Source organism: Melospiza melodia, chromosome 16 (assembly GCF_035770615.1).
Source record: "Melospiza melodia melodia isolate bMelMel2 chromosome 16, bMelMel2.pri, whole genome shotgun sequence".
Taxonomy (NCBI): domain Eukaryota; kingdom Metazoa; phylum Chordata; class Aves; order Passeriformes; family Passerellidae; genus Melospiza; species Melospiza melodia.
In genome coordinates, this window is record NC_086209.1 from 3,284,930 (window position 1) to 3,300,306 (window position 15,377).

Genomic DNA, 15,377 nt, shown 5'->3' on the forward strand with positions numbered 1-15,377 from the left:
ATTCTCACAAATCTCTCTGCAGGGATTTTATTCCTCACTAGACTGTGCTACACTACAGGTAGTTTTGAAATAGAACCACAGATATATTTGAAGTCCATTTAAAGAAAAGAGATGTATTCTTTAAACTGCTGTTCTCCACTCACAATTAATTTAACTGGTAACAGCCTACAATTTTGTAGAAATGTCTTCTTTTACATCAATATAATTCTTCCCAATAGAGTTTTAAATGAAATTTAAAGCCTGGTCTCAGGTTATAGTTGTTCTGACTCCGGGAGGGTAAAGCTTGAATAAGAACAAGGCAGCACAGTATTGCATTTCATTAGCAATCAAGACAGTCTGCTTTCCAGTAATTTAAAAAGAAAAAAGTTAATCTTACAAAGTTTATAGCAAGAGATGAGAGGCCATTATTAGAAACAGGCCTTTCCTACTCAATTTGTTAAGTCAATGAGATCACGTTCACAGTAATGGAAACAAAATTTCATCCTTCTGCAAAAATTCACATTCTCTCTTTGTATTTGCTGGCACAGAACAAAAAGCTTTAAGCACACCTTGGTAGACCATGAAAATCTACCATGAAAAACAATTGTCTTACACAATATATCTGCACAGGCTTCCCTCCTCTGCCTAATGCCTGAAAGCTTGATAACAATTCCCATTAAAAAGACTCTTTCAATATGAATTTGTGCATTTTCTATTTCTGGGTTTGAATTAATAGCTTATCCTTGCTTGAATTTATTGGAAAGCAAATACAGCATCCCATGAAATCATCCCAACTCAATTGCCCACATTTAACAGCAGGTTGCCCTGGAATGAATCATGAGTAAATGAGTTTAAACATTTTTTTAATGACTGCACTGTTTTAAGCTGACAGTGCAGGATCATCTTTATTCCCCCATGGGACTACACTACATTTAAGGCAAACAGCCTTATCTTTCATTTTGCTCTTCCCAGCATTTTTTGTTTAATAAAGATGATGAATTAATGACAGCCTGAGCCCCAACAAGATAAAACTGGTCCACAGTGAACTGTTCTTTGCCAATAATTCAGTGAGAAATGTTGGCATGAGGATGACTGAATTTATCTCTGGACCAATATAAACATACACATTTGTGGAGATCACACAGAAATCTCCATCCCTTGTGGAGGCAAGACTGCTAAAGAAGCTCCAAAATGTTCTCCAGATGAGGGAAGAAGCACCTGCCTTCATGGCTTCAAATTTAATGATCACCTGAACTACACTTTTTCCAGTAGGGAAAAAAAAACTCAAACCAATTTAAACACTTTTCACCTGAAACTCCTCAAAAAGCTACCAATTTCTAAAGGTTTATTGCAATTATCTAACTCCATCTGAGCCCCCAGAAAGAGCTCAAACACCAAGATCACAGGAACATGCTTCACTGATCAGCTGGATATCGTTATCTTCGCGTGCAGGCAGAATTTGCAATTCAACCCTTGTGTCCTGCCTCCTCAGCCAGCCATTCCTGCTCTGAAACTGATGGAATTAGCAGTCAGTAGAAATGCAGAGAGTCTGAAAGAATTCTTTGGCTCATGAATAACACATGCCTGCTCTGTGACCAGGAGGCCAAAACCCATTGCAGGCTGACAGAGGTGACAAGTGATTTTGTCATATTCATGTGTTTAATCCAGCTCCTCAGAAGCCTCAGCACTTTTCTCCTTGTGCCACAGAAGAAAAAGGGAAAAAAACCATAAAAGTAAGGAAGCATTTGCTATACAATCACCAGTAGAGAAGCCAAAAAAAGGTGGGAAAACATGGAAAAAGAAAATGCAGATATGCAGAAGCTGAGCAATGTCTGAAAACACAGATTTTTCCCTGTGTACTCCTCTCACCTGCCTTCCTCTTGCATCCTTCAGATCATGTACACACATCTAGAGAGGCTATAAATATTTAAGGTAAAAATTTCAAGTGTGTCATAATAATACAACACATCTTGCAAGGAAGAAAAGACCTCACTAGCCCTGGAGCAGACTCCATCCTGTCATAAAGAGCCATCCTAACAGCTTGCTTTGAAGGCTCACAATACCACGGGCAGTTATGTGGAGACAAAAAGGAACCAAAAATCACAATAATTTGTTCAATGACAGGCAACTGGGCCCCACAAAAGTAGTCAAGACAGATTGTAACTGCAGGCTCTTCAGTAACTGCACACAAACTGGCTTTTGTTTTGAAAGTGAATTTTACTGAACTGCAAGATTTAAGGAGACAAATTATTTCTCAAGCAGCAGCACAAGGAGAAATGAACTGCAGCTGTTTTGTGAGTAAGTAACCAAATTAAACTGGGGGTATATTCCTTACATTTTCCCCCACAGCTGAGAATTTCATAACCTACCTGTCCTCTGTGATTCCTTGGAGTTCTCACAGAATAAAACTGAAGCCACCTTACAACCACAGTATTTTAACTGGAAATCTATTGCTGTAAATTCATAAAATCTGAAAATCTTTTGTCAAACTCAGAAGGAATTGGGCACAGGGTTGACAGAAGTGTTTCTTTTGGGGGAAGGTGACTTGCAGCAGCCATCATGAACATCCAGTTCTCTATGCAAACCCCCTCAGAACGAGGGGCCTTTAGACAAAATCCACACTAAGGATGTAAATCCTTCAGACACAGAATTCACTTTGTTCCATAGTGAACAAAGAAATCAGGACTGCAGTGAGGAAAAAGACAGGCTGGTGTTCCTGTGCTGACACAATGATATAGCAGAAAAACTTTACCAAACAGCTTGTGTGGTCTGTGGAGTGCATTGTAATTAACCTCACAGGCAGGCAGAACAAAGGGCTCCCAAATGGGATAATGAGGAAAGCACACACAATTACACAGGGTGCAGGAAAGACACAGGTAAACCACTTTGTACTGCATTTTCTCCAGGACAAAGTGACCTTTTGTGTGCTCTGCAAGGGCAGCAGATGCTCAGGGCTCAAAGATGTGACAGACTCACCACAGCTCTGGAATAAACTATTGCACATCACTTGTGTCACACACACACAGAATGTGTAAAGCATGAAGCAATTCAAGAAAAGTTCTTCCCACAAAGGAAGAGTGAGCACAGCTCCTAAGATGAGGGGTAACTCCTTAATTTGCAATTACCCAACACAGCTTTGCAATGACAGAACAAAACAAAGAACAGCTAGGAGACATCCATAAAATTTTCCACCCCTGCCAGTTATGATATTTATTTTCCATAGAGAGTTTGCTGTGTGTTTTCCCAATGAAATCCTTGTTTGCCCAAACAAATATTCTCACAAAACACTTCTGCTTTAACAAGCATCTCCTAAAACCTGGGCAAAGCTCACCAGGTTTTCTGCTTTTCTTCTGAGACTCTGCTCTGGACATCAGGGCTTCTGGGCTGCCTTGTACAAATACAGAGTGGGAAACTTAAGAGAACACTTGAGATCCAAACATCAATTACTTCCCCAAAGAGTTAAATGATTTTCTGATGGGGAAACATCTCTCTCTCCCAGTAGAAATATAATAGCTCTTTTTTACACCAAATACAGAGCTATTTGCAAGAGTCAAGGTATCCTGGTCACCAATTTTGTTTTCTTAACATCCCAAAAAGCTGCTTGAAACATTAATAAGACTTCTTAAAGGCAAGGTACAGTGCTGCCACATGCAGGATTAGAGGCTGGATACACATTCTCCATCATATCCATATAACACTACAAATTAGAGAACAGGGAATGGGGGAGAAGAACAGGAAAAAATCCTTCAAACATTTAAAAAATTGCCTTCAGATTATTATTAACATTACTAATAAAAGTCTTTAAAAAGGAAGTGAGTGAGAATAATTTTCATTTCCACCTGGTAGATCCACATCACAAAACCTCAAGGCATCTGCATTTTGAGGAGAGTTTTAAAATGCAGTGGAAAGCAATGCTGTGTGTTTTGCCCAAAGGGCGAAGCTCACTTGCACAGTCCAGCCATATTCTGCATGTCATCACCTGCATTATCAGCAACATCCTGAGCTGCAGCACAACCCAAGTATCTGCTGGAGACAGTACCCACAAGTACCTGAGAGATAAAAACCCCTTGAGAAACACTGTAGATCAGCTCCAGCTCACAGAAATGAGCACATTTCTCTCCCAAGCACTCCTCTTTTAACACCTACAGAGCTGAAATTTGTCTCTTCTCTCTTTTCATAACATGGCAATGGTGCTGAGTGCTAATATTAGCTTTATGTTTGGTTAAAATTGCTGTACTTAAAAGCAACCCAGCTGAGCTGTATGTCTCAATGGAATTCACAAAACTTCCTCCCAGTGTTTTGCAATCAAATATTTCTTTTTTTTTATTTAAAGCAAAAGGAAGCTAACATTTGCTCTTCTGAACTATTTCTGCAAGGTTTGCATAGAATTTGAATTATATCCCCTTTTAATCTGCAGAACAGTTTTGCATTCCAAATTCTTTGAAAGAACAAATAAACACTAATGTTGTTGCAGGTAAGAATATAGATCCTTTCACATAATGAAATAAAAGTAAGAGCAATCTTCCATTTCATAATCAAACTACATGAAAATCATTTGAATGAAAGCAGGGTTCTTAAATACAAAAGGTTATACAGCTTCTCTCATATTAGGACACCAGGGGAGTCCCCCAAATAATTAATTCTCTGTTATCTCATAGAGAAATATCAACAGAGTGGAGCTCAAATCCCTTTCCACAGCACAGCAAGACCTGTGAATAGGCACCACCACATTGATCACATTCAGGGTTCAGAATGGGCACTGCCTGACAGCACCACACAAGGAGAGAAGAACAGCCTTTAACTCCCGTTTCTTCTAATTTCTAGGGTAAAAAATTAACCAGAAATGGAAAATCCTGGGCTAAACTAATGAAATCAAGGGAAACAAAAGTTCTAGTTGTCATCATCACCTTCCTAAACACGCACATGGGTATTCCCTGCAGATACACCCTGTTCCAAAATCCAATCTATAATTTCTCATATATGTTCCTGTGAAAAATCTTAGTAGCATAAAAGCCTTTAAATACCAGAAAAGCAAATGATTCCTTGCACAGATGACCAGCAGCTGTGGGAGTTTCTGCCCTTACCTTGGCACTGGCCAGGAAGCCCAGGGAAAGGGCGACCCTGGCGCGCAGGTCGGGCCGGTCCCTGGGCCACACGTAGGACAGCATGGCCCTGATGATCTTCTTGGCATCAATCTCCTTCAGCTGGGGGGGCACAAACAGAGCACTGCTTACACACAGACTTGGCAAGTAAAACAACTGTAAATAATGAATTTCATACAGTTGGATCACTTCTGTGTTTTATTTGGTAGGAAACAGACATGTGACGATGCCCGACACCACGACTGCCTATGAACATTTCTAGGTGGAAGTTTTTGGGTTTATGTCCATGACATGCCATTGAAATGTTCCATGTTCTCCAGAGCACCTGGCTGGCTGCAACTGGAACACAGAGAAAACCACAATTCCCCATCTTTAAACACTTCACTGACCCTTCTCTTCTATCTCCTCAAGACTGCTGTACAAAAGTCAAGGGTTTGCTACTTCTTTTTTTGGAAGATGTTTTAAAATAGCGGGAGAGAAATGCAAAAAAATTAACAAATTACCAAAATAAGGCAAGAAGGAAGCCTGAAAGGTCCACAATAAACATAAATAGTTTGGAGAACATTCCCTGCCATGGCTAATCAGGCTAACAAGGCAGAAGAAGTACATGGCCACGTGCTGGCATTTTGTCACCAAATATCACTGCAGATGTATTGGAACATCACCCAGGATAAGCACAATGCTCAATATCACTGAGCAGTGTTTAAGGTTTTTTTTTTGTGAGGGGATTCAGCAATATCTGCTACAGGTAGCCCTAGCTTGAACTCCTAGAGTTATATTAAGAAGTTGGAGAATCTGCACACGTTTCATGCTCGGGTTTTTGCACTCTAACAAAGTGTGACAAAAACAACGTGAGAAAAACTTGTATTTGCAATAAACAGAACAAGATCTAGACACAACCTCAAGTTTTCACCTTTAAATGATGCTGTCAATTTTAACTGAATTCTTAAAATAGCTTCTCCTCCAAATCTCAAATTTTGCTCTAAGTAAGAGCACAATCCATTCAACAAGACAGCTTGAAAAACATTACTTTTTCTTTTTGTGTTTAAGTTTTCCTTTGGGATTATTTTTCTGTTGTTGGGTTTGGTTGCTGTATTTTTTTGTTTTGTTGGGGTTTTTTTTTGCTGTATTATTTTCCAGATGAAAAGATGTTTATCACTGACACTTCTGATAATAACACTGAACTCCCAAGCTAAATTATCTGCAGCCTAAACCATGTTTCCTAATTGACAACAAGTACCAACAACTCATTTTTCTGGGCTGGCTACACTGGGGTTAACTTGAAAGACACAAGGGTTATCTAAGGGAGAAAGGAGGGCAGCAAGGGCAGCTAATCTCCCCATTTCAGGCAATATTTTGTAGTGGGGAGGAGGGAGAGAAACAAAAAGTTAGTGCACACCTTTCAAAGACGACTCTTGTGACAGAAGTCAGTAGGAAGGGGGAGTGTTATAATAAATCTTCCTGTTTGAGGATAAACCAAATTAGAAAAGAAATTCTCTGTTAAGGTCTGGGGTGAATAAGTAAGAAAGGAGAGGTCTGTTAAAAGGTAAAATTGCTGAGGCAACCAGGGAAGCCAATCCTATAAAGGTAAGCTTTTAAAAGCACCAGGAAATTCATCTCAGTTTTTCTAGTCACAGCTTCAAGCAAAACCAAGGCATTTTGTCATCAAATGTCACTGCAAATGTATTGGAACATTACACAGGATAAGCACATTTCAAAGGACTTTTAAAAAATGGGTATATGGAAGATTTGTCAGTGGAGAGAGGATGCAAAAGTGCCTCTGTTGTGTCCTACCCTCTTAAAAATGGAGATATCTGCTGCAGCATATACATGAATCTTTCCATTTGAGCCCAGGATATGCATAAAAAGCAGTTCAAACATGTGGAAAATATCTTTGATCACCACTTACAGGTTAAAAGGAAGTTAAAAAAAATTGGTACCACATTAACACAAAAGATACAAAAGTGCAATCAGAGCAGTTCTAATTATATGTTGCTATTGGCTAGGCAGACTTTGCACAGAAAACCTATTAAAAGGAACAAAATATATTGGCCGCAAACAAGGAATCTATTTCCTTTTTTCATGGCTCTGAAGGGTGACAGAAGCAAATCCATTTAGAAAAAAGTCAGGAGGCAGCCACTCACTTGCCAAAGGCCTTGCAAAGGAACAAGAAGAAATATCAAAGGGTGCAAAATGCACACATATTACATCAAAGTTTACCATGAAATAAATGTTACTGTTGTACAGAAACATGAGTTAAAAAACTGTTTAAATATGCAAGTGGCAACATTAAGAATTCAAATGAGCAATCTGTTCAATGGACTCAGGCTCTTTTTTGATTCTCTGAGGTACATAAAGGTTAAGAGATGAATTTATTTCACCTCCTTTTAAATGGTAGTAATATTTAGCATTTTCTTTACAGGTCTATTTCTACAGGAATGGAAGGAAAAACATTATACAGCAAGGAGCAAAGAAGGAAAGCCTCTTCCTCTTCTTGAATGCAGCATGGCTCTAAAACACTCTGTGCAATACTGAAGGTTATTTGCAAAAGAATGACCATGGACCAACTTCCTGCCCCTTCTACCCATCCCATCCAGGTTCTGGACCTTTTAAAATACCTAAAGAGGGGGAAAAAAAAAAGAAAGCCATAATTCCTCTTCACCATCTCCATGGTTATTGAGCACTGCAAGGCACTCACTGGGCTGACCCTGTCACTTGGTGGATAAAGGCTGTGCCAGGATGATGAGCTGTCACAAGTGGGATACAAGAAAGGGGTAGTTTGACTGGAATTTAAGCTGTCAGAGCTGATGAAGAGAGAAAGACACAATTCTGGCTCCCTGTGTGCTCCCTCAGGCAGCTCTATCATCCCTTCCATTGTACCAGCACAACTTTCTCCCCTTGCATGAGGTTATTCTCCCAACCAGCACCAAAAAATCCCCCAAAGCTGGTAAAGATCAGTTCTGATCTCAGCACTCAGCACAGCAGCCACTGCTGTAAGCAGATTTTGGAATTTTAAAAAGTGGAAGTTTCTTTAGTAGTGAAGGTAATGTGCCCTGCACTCTGGGCTCAGTGCTGTAAAAGGGGCAATTTAAAATGTCACTTCAGAAGTCAGAATAAACAGCCTGGTGTTTCAGAAAATATCTGCAACAGGGAAAGGTGTAATAGAGCTGACAGATATCTCACCTGCAGTTCTCCTAAAAGTATAATCCTAGGAGAAAAAATGCAGTGAATGGGGTGCCAGTATTTGTACCCACTGAATACAAGTGCAAGCACACAGGAGATCCAGGAGCTGCACTTGGAGCAGCAGAGCTTCTCCTTCCCTTCAGTTTTGCTGAGAAACTCCTGGCAAAGCCAACATTACCTGTTATTTTCCACTCCTCACACATTTCACCTTCTCCACAGCTGGTCCTTGCTGCTTTCCCCTGAACAGCTGGTATTTGTTTGGTTAGACAACAGCCTTAACTGACCATGGCCTGTATTAAACAGTTTCAGCTGCATTTATTGCAATAAAGAAGTTAAGAGATTGATTTCCACAGGAATAGCTGCAAGTGGAGGCTGAAGGGAGAATGCCAATGGAATTTTACACTGCCAGCAAATTTAAAAAATATCATCTGGCATCAAAATTTTTGGATAACATATTGCTAGTGAGTTTTAGCATTAAGGAACATCCCACATCCCTTAAGGTTATTTGTGTTGTGGTAAACAGAACCCTCAATTTCCTTTCTGACCAGAGAAAAGCCTGGAATTTAAATATGTCAAACAGAGAAGGAGACTCAGGTTTGAAGTCTGTTTTGCTCAGGAAATCTCTGAAAATCTCTTACACCTGTTGCAAGGAGGGTTTAAAAGTGAGTCTGAAGTTAATGTTACATGCACAGCCCTGGTACCTATGACTGGAGACAGGAAATTATTTTGTTTCCCCTGTGCCTCATGCAGAAAAGATCAGAGATGTTTACTAAAACAAGCTGGCTACACCTCAGGTTAGGAAATTCCCTCTCACTATAAAACACACACATCTCCTGACTTCTGCCTGTAGCACAAACAGGTCTGGATTCAATGAAGGGCAACTCTCAGATAACAACTTGAAAGAAAATCCTAAATTGAAATCTTCAAATTCTTTACAACTGAAGAATTGTAGGAGAGACATCATCAGAACAGTTAAACCAGCAGAGCAGCCCTGGAAGACCTGGATTCTGAAATTGAAAGTTGTTTGTCATCAATGAGATCTCCATTAATTTTAGAGAAGATTCCACCCAGGTCTGAACAAGTTGGAAGACCTGGATTCTGAAACTGAAAATTGTTTGTCATCAATGTGGTCTTCATGAATTTTAGAGTGGATTCCACCCAGGTTTGAACAAGTTATAACCATTGACACAGAATGATTCTGCAAATACACAAAGCATCAGAAAAAAGTGTGCCCAGGAAATGAGAGGATGGAAGTTCTGTACACTCAGGAGCTTTGATTTGGCAATTTTAATCACATAGTTGATACTGTCCTGTTTTAACCAAAAGTTTGCCTCATTTTCTGATTGTAATCATTTGGTCTAATAAAAGATCCTGCTTCTCCTCATATACCATCATCATTACTTTAATGTGCTTCCTGAATAGAAACACAGTCAAAATACACCAGAGGTATTACCATTAATTCCAAGTAAAAATGAACACAGTTTAATTGCTTCTCTCCCCTCCTATTTCAAGTGTGATTTTATCAAGTGATGCAACAACCCAGGAGCTGATTTCCACCATCCTGTCTGCCAAGTCACAGGCAAATATCAGTCACAACCCAGATCAACACACCAGTGAATGACAAGGAAACATTTTCCATCCAAAGAATCCAATCCAGGGCAATTTCAAGGGTGTAACAGTAAAATGGTATTTTTAAAAAATAAATGAAGCCCTTCAACACCATTATCACACATTTGGTGATTTAAGAGCTAGCAAGTCTACATTGACAATTTAACAGTATCTACTACAATATTTATGTATCTGCCAAGAGAATTTTGGACAAATTGCTGCTTGAGGTCTTCAGTTTTTAGGTTCAGGTTTTTTGGGGAAGCTGATAGCATTTTTTATTTAAAAAGCAATAATAATTGAGCAAGTTTTACCCCTTCCTTTGGATCTGTGTGAAGCCCTCCACCAGCATGGCCATGCCAACACATCCTCTTCTCCATCAGCTGCCACCTGGGCAGGATCTGTGTGAAAATGAAAAGTCAATTTGCAAGAACCTCAGGAAACAGGCACATAAAAGGCAGCAGAAAGAACTGCTGGCTTGTTTTACCTCCCTCATCATCAAACAGTTTAAACTTGTTTTAATAAAAGATCTCACCTCCCTCTAAAAACCTTGCTTAAGAAAACAGTAATAAAAAAGGGATATAATAATCCCAGCAGCCAGGAGGAAAGATAACAGATCCTTAAATATTGAAAATGAACTGAACACAGGAAAACCTTGAGGTTTTGGAGGATAACCATACTCAGGCACATTAATGTAATGTGGAACACATTTAAGCAATAATACTCCCTCCATGTATGTAAGGGTAGCTTTACTTGAGGGCAAAAAATGAGATAAATCTGCTTCCCACTTGTCTTTGCTCCCAGGATGGGAATGGGAATGTTATCCCATTGTTTGGAAAAGAACCTGCTTGTTAAAAACAAATTCACTTCTTTTAGCATGTGGCCAAGATACCCTGGGGAAAATTTCTGAATTTATTTATGCATGTAGATGTACTAAAAAATAACAATCACTACCACCAGGCATTTTTCCAAGTTCAAAGTGCCTGCCACAAACAATGGACCTGTTAAAGCTTTTTTGAAAAGAATCTGCTTTTTGTTTAAAAGATTTGCTACATGTTGGCAATTTCTAAGTTTAAGTTATGTAAAAGCTCATTAGCAATCTTATTTTATGTATGTTGGTTGATAGCAGACCCCAGGTTTCCCAAATCAAAATGTCACTTTTCACATTTTAAAGTAAAGCATCAAAAAACCAAATCTAAGTAGATTTCATGCTCTGAAGTCACAATGACCCTCAAAAGATTTTAGCTACTTAAGTCAGCTGTGAGTGGTTATTTTATAATTAAAAACAAACAAAAAAAAACCAGGCAAGACAAACACATTTCTCAGCTTCATTCTAACAAGTCTGTTACTCAGAAATGTGTCAATTCTTCCACAAACAGGAAAAATTGCAGCTGTCCTGTGTCTGCAGTGGTTTTAAGGCAAGCAGACCTCACAGGAGTAAGAGCCTGACATCCTGATGAGAATATTCTACAATCTAACCACAATTTTGAAGGAATAAAGCCCTACATATTGAAGGAAAACTCAGTTTCCTAACTGGGTATTTTCTGTGCTTAATAAATGACTCTAAATATCACCACAAACCCACAATTTTAAGATCTCTTTTTTGAAGTTACTGTGTTACCATTAGTTTGCAAAGACTCAAAAAGATTTCTAGGGGCAGAAACGTAAGTTGCCATTTAACTTCAGAACTGTAAATAGTGAAATTAAAAAAAAAAATAAAAGCAACAAGAGTCTAAACTGAAAGATGCTGCAAAGGCTTAAGTTTCTCATGACCTGTAAGTTGGAAGAACAATTTATACCCACCTCTGAATGCTCCAATAATGGTCTTGAATAATTCCCTCCCAGGCTGTGCCATGATCCTTGCCTGCAGACTGGTGGAATCTACAGAATAAAACAGGAAGAAAAAAGAAAAAAAAAAGAAATGAAAACAGAGTCATGCAGAACATGCACTTCATATTCAGAGAATATTCATCTAGTTTATGTAAACAAGCATAACATGAAAAAAGGCAGATGGCTTTGTTTTTTAACAACTGACCATAGAAAAAGAGAATTGGTGGGGAGCAGCTGTAAAATAAATTACATTCACACATCAGAACTGCTCAGTGACAATGAACTGCATTTCCCTTCCCTGAATCCCCACTCTCATCAGACTTTGTTTCTTCTGTACAACAAAAGCCCAGCTTTCCCTTTCCTCTCATTTTCATTTTCTCCCAGGTTGTCTCCTGAGTTCTTTCAAACAGTCTTTTGTCCTGTTTTTCATTAAGAAATGTTCTTTTTATGCTTATAGCTTCTGCCATTCCCAATTGCTCTCAGCTCAGCTCATGCCATGCTTGTCTCCAGAAGGCAAATCCAAGCTCCAGCTTTGCCTGGCAACCCTGGGACCATGAGAGAAGTGGAGCAGGGCTGGCAGCAAGTTCTGGGTTAGCAGCACACAATAAATGCAATATTCAGAGACCCTGCAATGCACTTAACCTGTAACACACAGCTGGCAGAACTGCACCATGCTCCACATGTTACCTTGCCAAGCAATCCATATTTGTGTGTTTTAAAGGGCTAAAATAGTTCAAAAGGAGCATTTGTTTTCCTCAGAGGGAGTGGCTGGGAGTCCTTCCCCATGGCAAAGCACAGGGACCTCTCTTGGTCAGCACGGAGGGTGCCCATCAGCCCTGACACTCAGGATTCCATTTCCACTGCTCTGGGACAGAATTAACCTCACTCCAAGGTATAACAATCACACCAAGAGGTGTTTGTCCAGCCCATGGCAAAGGACAAACAGAAAAAAAAAGAAAATAAAAAAAGAGGGACTTGATCATAAAAAAGGTAATTTTAACCTTATCAAAGAGCAGCACCATCATATATTTTATACTTTGCCTTAAACATGCTTTTCTTCCTCAGACATATCTCAGTTAATAATTTCATGAGTCATTTCAAAGAAAATTAAAACCATTTCTCCACAACTTATCACATGCACCTGCTATTCCAAATATTTCTATTATATGACATTATATAGAGAAAGAGTGAACATTATCATTATACATTCTGCATTTAGCAGAGCTAACTGGCCTGGGTGAACCATCCTGATCCTTCCAAGACCTGGCTTAAACAAAGGAGCTGCATTTCTAAAGCATTTCCCTGTAGATGCATTCCAGCTCTGTGTCAGCACAGAGGATTCCATCTACAGCAAGACATTTCCCACAGGAATGTTGACAGTGCCATAAACAGAAAATATAATGGAAAAAATATGCTTCAGCAGTTTTGGAAAGTAGCTAAATACTGTTTTCTGGGATGTATACACAGGACAGCAGAGAAATGTTTCACTAAAGTTCTCAGAGTTCACTTCTGACTGAAACATGAAGCAAACAACATCACAGAAACTGAAACAGCAGCAGATTTGGTCTCAATTACTGCATTATATAAATAGTCTGATTTCTTGACTGATGCTATGAACTGTCATGGGGTTAAGTCAGCAAAAACATGAAAGGTTTTGCACAAGATACACAGAAAAACCTGTTCTTATTTTCAGTCTTGAGCCTGGAAGAGTGGAGGTTTCAATCCTCTCAAGCTCCTGCTAAAAACAAATCTGAGCAGAGAAACAAAGAGTTAAACAAGGTGAACACTTTCCTTGATGGTAATTCCTGACCATGACAGCACAGAGAGCCCAAATGAGAGGGGCTGCAGCTTCCCCTGCCTCTCCACACTTCCTGAGCACTCCACTTTCCCTCACCAGGGCTCCCAAGAGCTTTAAGACTACAAAGCAAAGCCATCCTTTAATCTAATCACAACACATAAAAGAAGCAGGTTATTGCTTTAAAGAACCAGGAGCAAGTCCTGCTTATTGCAGAATTTAACAAATAATGCAGGCAACTGAAATTCTGGCATTTCCTACCTCCTGAATGCCTGACTCTGCACCATTATGTTCTTTTCATGTATTTTTGGATATGATTCTCTAAACTCTAAAGGATGAAACAGATGTCTAGTACTGATTGCACATAAAAGTCATGTTGTTAGAGTGTCATGACTGTGGGTAGTAGTTTAAATGCTACAAATGCAAACAAACAACAGGGATTAAACACATTTGTGCAAGGTCAAACCCACACTTAGAAGCTTCTCTCTGGAATGTGCTATGTTGTGTTCCAGACATGCTGCACTCATCTCAGGGGGACTTTTTTTAACTAACTGTAACAGAAAAGATAACTGAAGGTGGGATTCAGGTTCCTCTGCAGCATTTAAGTCCCACAGTTAATCCTGCTGAGTTTACAGGGCAAGAAAAGAAATGATGCATAGGAAAGAAAATGGAGGAAAATGAGAGAAAAAGGTGAAAATATTCTGGTAAGAAGATAGGCTAAAGAATGAACCATGCAAACTTAACTGGAGCTGCATTTACCAGTGGCCAATGTGCAATTGCTCTGGGCACTTGGATGGATAAAGGAAGGGACCTTGAAGCTGACCCAGTGTCACCCTCTCCACGGGCAGGGACATCAGGCTGCTCCAAGCCCGTCCAGCCTGGCCTGGAACTGTCGCAGACATTTCTCCACAGAAATCCTTTCTTTCGGATTTCTGTGTCTTTGGGAGGCCAGAGGCTCCAGAAGACAAGGTAAACAATTATTATCAGCTGCTGTGGAATGCAACAGGAACACCTTGATTGGCTCATTTCCTATGTTTATAATTAAGGGCCAATCACCAGTGCAAGCTAGGGGACTGAGTCCTTGAACACAACTTTGCTGTAGATTCTTTCTATCTATTCTTAGGCTAGCCTAGCTGCTCTGCAAACCTCTCTCTTTATTCTTTTAGTATAGTCTTAATGTATTCTATATAATATCTTAATAAATCAAGCCTTCTGATTCAAGAAACAAGATTCACTGTCTCTCTCTCACCAGCTGTGACCCACTCAGGCACGGTAATATGGAACCCTCCCAGGATGGAGCATCCTTACCCACAGCAATTCCAGGTGTCCATTTTTATAGGCAGCCATGGGATTGCTGCCCTGCTCAGCAGCAACTCCTCTCTAAAGGGGTTTTAAATTCAGGGGATTTCCAACAGCCCCACACAAAGCAGGTGTGCCAGGGACTGTCCAACTGCACCTTCAGAGGCCAGAGAAGAGAATTCAGCAATGCACACAAACACATGAAGTGTCAGCACAACAAATATCAGTGCCACTTTACAGAACAGACCAAGCTCCAAGTGAAAATAAATAAATGACTGAAGAAAAATAGAAACAAATGTAACAAAAATACCTGAAAGTTCTCTTGCAAGCCCTGCCAGAGCCAGGGATATTATTAAGTTATGCAGAAGGACAAGCTCTTTATCACCAGCAGCTGGAAGGGCAAGATAATGGAAGGGAAAAGCCTCTATTCTGTTCTGATACAGTTACAATAATTTACACAGCCCTGCTTCCTACAACTGCCACAGCTCTCCCTGAAACAAACTTCTCAATGTATTTCTCTGCTTATAAAGATTCCTAGCAAAATAATTATCCTTACTTAAAGGCTGTTTGACCCTTCCAGTCAA

At 39.6% G+C, this 15,377-nt stretch overlaps 1 protein-coding gene across 1 annotated transcript in view; it reads right to left on the reverse strand.

Moving 5' to 3' along the window:
- Window positions 1-15,377, reverse strand: part of ABCB7 (ATP binding cassette subfamily B member 7) — a 36,969-nt gene that overhangs the window by 19,010 nt on the left and 2,582 nt on the right. The window contains exons 2-4 of the mRNA XM_063170324.1: window positions 11,673-11,750; window positions 10,184-10,270; window positions 5,064-5,183 (exon numbers count right to left, since the gene is read on the reverse strand). Of these exons, the coding sequence (XP_063026394.1) occupies window positions 5,064-5,183; window positions 10,184-10,270; window positions 11,673-11,750 (285 nt within the window). The remainder of the gene's footprint in view (window positions 1-5,063; window positions 5,184-10,183; window positions 10,271-11,672; window positions 11,751-15,377) is intronic.